This window comes from Gekko japonicus, unplaced genomic scaffold, assembly GCF_001447785.1.
Source record: "Gekko japonicus isolate JY-2015 unplaced genomic scaffold, Gekko_japonicus_V1.1 scaffold247, whole genome shotgun sequence".
Taxonomy (NCBI): domain Eukaryota; kingdom Metazoa; phylum Chordata; class Lepidosauria; order Squamata; family Gekkonidae; genus Gekko; species Gekko japonicus.
The window spans coordinates 629,451-636,026 of record NW_015166427.1 but is presented as its reverse complement, the minus strand read 5'-3'; the positions used below and the strand labels follow the sequence as shown (position 1 = coordinate 636,026).

At 44.3% G+C, this 6,576-nt stretch overlaps 1 protein-coding gene across 2 annotated transcripts in view; it reads right to left on the bottom strand.

The window, feature by feature from the left end:
- The window catches only part of CUL4A (cullin 4A), a 51,656-nt gene that overhangs the window by 15,366 nt on the left and 29,714 nt on the right, over positions 1-6,576 (bottom strand). For both annotated transcript variants that reach the window (XM_015411776.1, XM_015411775.1), the window contains exons 13-15: positions 2,469-2,573; positions 1,315-1,425; positions 980-1,065 (exon numbers count right to left, since the gene is read on the bottom strand). In XM_015411776.1, the coding sequence (XP_015267262.1) occupies positions 980-1,065; positions 1,315-1,425; positions 2,469-2,573 (302 nt within the window). The remainder of the gene's footprint in view (positions 1-979; positions 1,066-1,314; positions 1,426-2,468; positions 2,574-6,576) is intronic.

Sequence of the window (6,576 nt, the reverse complement as noted above, 5' to 3'; positions counted from 1 at the left end):
TCCGCGCCTCGCCATGCGAGTCAACCTTACTGTGAAGTTTTTTGGAGCCGGATTGCAGCGCGGGGGCCCTCCCCCTTCCTCAGCCCCTTCAGCGCCTCGCTGACTTTGCGCCTCGCCGTGCGAACTGCGAAGTTGTTTGGAGCCAGATTGCAGCGCGGGGGGGGGCTCCCCCTTCCCCACCCCCTTCCTCAGCCCCTTCATCGCCTCGCTGACTTCGTGCCTCGCCGTGCAAGCTGAGAAGTTGTTTGGAGCCAGATTGCAGTGCTGGGGGGGCCTCTCCCCTTCCCCACCCCCTTCCTCAGACCCTTCAGCGCCTGCCAAAGTTCGGGACGGGACCCCACACACAATGGGCACTTTTCGCTCTTACCTGCGGGCGACGTCCAGCGGGCTCTTTTGTGCCTCCTAGTCCCACATTGTCACCCGAAGAGGCATTTGCAGCCCGGAACAATGAAATTAAATGTTTGACAGGCGAGGGAAGCGCACGCCAAAGCCTCGGGACTATGTTGCCCCCCCTCAGCAAGCCCGCCCAGCCTTCCTCAGTCCCTCCTTTGCGCGCGTGCCGGCAGAAATCGCAGGTGCTGGGGCCGTTCCCTCCTCCACCACCACGCGACTCGGCTGGGAGGAGAATGAACAGTCCCTGACCCAGCCGGAAGTAGCTCTTGGTTAGGCCAGGGGTGGGGGCGGAACTAGCCAACCATCCCACCCCCTCTTCTCCTCCACAAAGCCGCGGCGTGGAACTGAGAAGAGGACAGGCAGCTTAGCAGGTCTAGAGCAGGAAGCGGCAGCCAAACCCCCCGCGGGCCCGATAAATGTTCTCGATGGGCAGCATGTGGCCCGCGGGCCGTAGTTTGAGGACCCCTGATCTAGCTTAGGGCTCTTCTTATGTTATGCTCTACTGTTCTGATTTAAAAAATCACAAATGGAAGATCAGGTGTTAGATACTGTGCTTGGTCTAAAACCAAACTGAAATTAAATGTACCTGTTTAAAGTGAACCATGATGTCCTTTGAAAGCTCCATATCCTTGAACATTCCTTCCAGTTTACTGGTGAAAGCAGCACCACATTCTGTTATATAAATAAAAACAGATATACCGTGACAGACAGACAGACAACCTTTATTGGCATGTAGATATACTGTGTTTACAGCAACTCCAGCTGCCATTTAAACACATGATTGCTCAATGTTTTCAAAATACCCAGCATTTACTTATTTATTTGACAGGGACATTCATTTAGGATCAAATTTCACTCCAACCATATTCTATATACATGTATTCAAATATACAGGGAAAAGAACAAATTGCTATTACATACCATGCTTAAGCTTAGACAACATTGATTTCTCCGCATCTACTGACGCACTTTTTCCAACCAGAAGTCTTTTGGCCAAATCTTTTTTATAAAACGCTTCAAAAACATCTTTACCTGTATGAGTAATAGGGAGAAGAAAGCATACCAAGTGAAATTTGAATGTCATTTTGATTCCCTCCCCCCCCAAGTAACAGACACTTTGAAGAAAACCACCCATGCTTTTATTGTTTCAGTTTATTGGAAAAAGCAACCACCAACTCAGACCTTAAGTGTCTGCCAGCTAGGTTAGAGGCTGGATGCCTGGGACGGGCATCACTTTTGACTTCTTATATCCAAAGAGCACCTAGCATGAGGGAAGGGGGCTCTCAGATTTCAGCTCAATCTCTATCCTATCTGAAACTCCCTATGCTGTTTTGGACCTCACTTGGGAGGGTCCCCCAAACTTCAGAAACTGTTTTTCTGTAAAAGAAAGGTGGCTGCAGAGGAGGCCCATTTGTGCAAGCAGAACTCTTTACTTCTCTGGATATAACCTTTCCTCTAAAGAGAAGGGATGTTCTACTCTTTGTGCATTCAAGGTCCCCCCCCCCAAACTGGTCAGAAGCAGTTTGTTTTCAACAACTCCCAGACAGATGGTGCATTTCCATAGGTGCTGGGAACCACAGGGCTTGACATGCAAGACGTTATCCTTACAATGCTGGTCACAAGGGAAAACATTAAGCTCGTAGGCCATGAGGAATCACTTTGTGACCAGGGAGTCAGGTGACCAGGAGGACCAAATCACCGCCTGCTGCTTCTTATGTAAATTCAAGTGCCTCCTTTAGCTCTTGTCTAAATGACTAGGTCACTGGAGGGAAGGCACTTGGCTGCTTCTCAGCGCCTGTCAGGAAAAATTTATGCAGTTTGTTGGGCTTCCTGTATGGAGGAAACTATTCAACATAACAAAGTGGATGTGGCAAAAACCCAAACCACAAACATTCTGTAAAGTCAGAACTCGGTTCTCTCTCAGTCGTTTCCCACAAGCTCTTAGCATGCACATGATGTAGCAATTTCTACTAGCCACATGTCTCAGGGCCTGCATGCAATACATTGGTTAAAAATTCAGTAGTCAAGCAATGTGTGGTTTACTTTCTAGAACGCATAAAAATAATTTTTCATACCGTGAATGAATCTGAATATTATCATAATTTTGTCGAGAATTCTTTCCAGTTCTTCATCTGTTGCTTCTTTATTGCCAGCTCTTAGCTTTGAATCTACGTGCTTCGCTTTAAAAAAAAAAGTTTTAAGTAGTTTAAAAGTAATATTCAAATAATCACATGGTGCTCATATATGAATTATTTATAAGGCTCACAAAACTATACTGGTTCCCTTTAGAGACAATATAAGGAAATTGTTCTGTGACAGGTTCCAACAAATTTGGAAAAAGAAAGGAAACAGGAAAAGGAAGAGCAAATTGCAAGCAATAGCAACTAGTCACAGGTGAAAGATAAACAACAAAACCCTAGGCCCATTTACTCAGATGTGACCCATTTTACACAATTTGACTTACTCCAAGGTAAGCGTGTATAAATCTGCAGAGGTAAAACCTTAATTAAGCAACAGCTATTTTTTCTGCCTGAAATTTCTGCACAAGGATAGGCTACTTAAAACCCATTAAGGTGAATGGGATTTATACTGAGCAGAAGATACTGTTGGATCCAACCCACTGTATGCAGGACTGCAACATCTGCTGTTTTTTTAAAAAGGCTCAGTGGTATCTGACTAAGGGAAACAACAATCACTTGGGTGGGGGGCGGAGGAGCCAAAATGAAAAGAGGGTTTTGAAAAGATTTGTGAAGAAAGCAAGGGGGGAACAGACAACAGCAATTAAGTGCAAAGTATTCTGAGACAGATAAGAGATGAAGTCATAGGAAAAAATTTAAGGCATAGAGAGAAGATGTGAGGGGCCAGTGCTAGCAGTAGAATTCTTTTTAAAAAATTACCTACTTCCTTAATAATACACGTTCCTCACCGACACTTAAGGCAAACAAAAGAGAAAGAGGGGAACTCTTTAAAATGTCTGAAATGGGCGTAGGCCCACCAATGAAGGGAGTGATGGAGAAGCATTCCATTACCACAGAGGCAAGCAAAAACTGTAATATAAGCACCAGCATTTGGAACAAAAATCAGAAATTTTGAATGTCAAGCAGGAAGGAAAGAAGAATCAGCAGACAATGGCAAACAGAGGCAGTAAACTGATGAAAAGCAACAGAGAATAACAGCAGAAAATATGATAAACTTCTGTGGCAACACAACGGTAATGCTGTCAGGTGGGAAAAAGGGATTTAATTTTTTAAAAAAATATATAAGGAAGCATTAATAGAGGAAAAAACAAGAAAGTGTCAAACAGCAGTTTGAGTAACTTGCTTATAATAATGCAAATAAAAGAGATCTTGTTGACTGGATAAAACAAAAAAATCTCAGCCAAAACAGAGAGAGAATTCTTTTCTAAATGGGAGTTGGAACAGGGGAGAAGTTCTAAAGAGGCAAACGTTGCTGAAAGCTTATGAAACAAAACCTACAATTTAGAAAAGTCAGGAATAACATATCAGAGTTTTAGAGTAAACAGTGAGACACAGGGCAGAATTTATCATCTGTAACTTTAAAGAAATGTTTTTGTTCCAATTGCTTTAGCATCTAATAAAAAGCCTAATATACTTTCCTGTTTATATTAAACACAACATTGTTTGAATTTCAACACTGAACAGACCCCTGTGCCTAAAGTCTTACCATACTTACGGCACAATCCTAAATCAATGAATTTAGACTGGGGTAACTCACCATAGGATTGCAAAGTTAAAGAGTCTTTTTAAGATGACTGTTAATGAGTTTAAGTATGCAATAAACGATCTCTCGTTAAGCGAGAAGCCAACAGATACTATATAGTAGGAGTTAGAGCCACAAGACCGTTATTCTACAAAAGCTGCTAGAAGCAACAGATGCAAAATATTAGGTGAAACCAGCACTCCTGCAGATATGAGAATTTATACGATCCCAGTAAAACACACACATGGAACCAGAAGAACACCACAACTTCTACATCTATTGTTGCTTAGTAAAAATTCTGAAGTGTTAATTCCTCTTTCTATATATACTGCTGTGGTCCTAAAACAAAAAAGGAATACGTTTTTAAAAGCTAAACTTTAAAAAAGCTGATATATTTAAGGAGCAACATTTTTCAGTCATTGACAGCTAATGATCAGCAAGAGCTAGCTTGGCAAGGTACGAGCATAAAACACATGAACTACCAAACCACCTATCTTCTCTTGCTCTGTGGTCCAACTAGCCTAAAAGCTTAAAGTGGAGCAGTGCTTTTGTGCCTTGCCAGCAGAGAAACAGGATTAACGTGTATTCAGGTAGAGGACAGCGGAAGACAGGAGGGCCTGGCGGGAGCTGGTCCATGGGGTCGCTAAGAGTCGGACTCGACTGTGCGACTGAACAACAACAAGGTAGGTGGACGTGTTGGTCTGAAGCAATGGAACAAAGTTTGAATCCAGTGGCACCTCTAAGAACAACAAAGTTTAATTCTGGGTATAAGCTTTCGTGTGCATGCAGACTTCACGAGATACCATAAATCAGTTTTCCTCAATGTATCTGAAAAGGGAAGGCAAAATCCCACCACTGGGGTGTGACTGGGGAAGGGAAGGGGAGGCATTTAAACTTCCCCCCCTTCACTTTCCAAAGTTGCGCTGCAGCAGCAGCAGCATGCTTCCACAACTGAAGGGACAGCAGACTGCCAATGTGGAGTGACTGGGGAAGGGAAGGGAAGGGGAGGCGAGGCATTTAAAACATGCCCCCCCTTCACTCTCCGAAATCATGCCACAGTGGCAGCACACTTCCACGGGTGAAGAAAAGGCAATTTTGCCACAGCAAGGTAAGGCAATCCCCTATTGCCTTGGCAATCCTCAGTGCCAGCGTGTCTGGCTTACAGACCAATCCCACAGACTGCAGGAACCTCCGTGGGAAACATGGCAATCTGTGGGTGGTTTGTGAGTGGCGCAATAGCACAGACTGGGCTCATGGACCAGGTTCCAGTCCATGACGAAATTTGGTTTGTGAGCTGCTCCATGCCCATCCCTCCTTCCAGCCTTCCAAGTTAAATGAAAGCTTTAATAACAGGATATGACTAGGACGATAAGCATTCTCAGTCTAAAGCGTATTTTTTCCTACAGAAGAGGACAAAAAGAAACTAAGTCCAATTAGAAGCATGGTACAAAAAAAAAAAAGAAGAAACTAAGTCCAATTAGAAGCATGGTACAATTCCCCCCCCCCCATGGATCACTGCCTTGTCGTGGTGAGGGGGCTTGAGCGGTTCGATGAAGCTGTGGGCTATGCCGTGAAGGGCCACCCAAGACGGACAGGCCACAGCAGAGAACTCAGACCAAGCGTGATCCACTGGAGAAGGAAATGGCAACCCACTCCAGTATCTTTGCCAAGAAAACCCCATGGACAGTAACAAAAGGCTAAAAGATATGACGCCGGAAGATGAGCCCCTCAGGTCAGAAGGTGTCCAACATGCTACTGAGGAAGAGCAGAGGGCAAGTACAAGTAACCCCAGAAAGAGTGAAGCGGCTGGGCCAAAGCCGAAAGGACACTCAGTTGTGGATGTGTCTGATGGTGAAAGGAAAGTCCAATGCTGCAAAGAACAATACTACATAGGAACCTGGAATGTAAGATCTATGAATCAAGGTAAGCTTGACATGGTCATGCAAGTGCAAGTAACCCCAGAAAGAGTGAAGCGGCTGGGCCAAAGCCAAAAGGACGCTCAGTTGTGGATGTGCCTGATGGTGAAAGGAAAGTCCGATGCTGCAAAGAACAATATTGCATAGGAACCTGGAATGTAAGATCTATGAATCAAGGTAAGCTTGACGTGGTCAAAAATGAGATGGCAAGACTGAACATCGATATCTTAGGAATCAGTGAACTTAAGAGGACAGGAATGGGCGAATTTAACTCAGAAGACCATTATATCTACTACTGTGGCCAGGAATCTCGTAGAAAAAATGGTGTGGCCTTTATAGTCAACAAGAGAGTGCAGGGGTCAGTACTGGGATACAATCTCAAAAATGACAGAATGATTTCGGTTCGATTCCAAGGCAAACCATTCAACATCATAGTAATCCAAGTCTATTCCCCAACCACTGATGCAGAAGAGGCTGAAGTGGACCGGTTCTATGAAGACCTACAACACCTTATAGAACTAACACCAAAAAATGATGTCCTCATCAT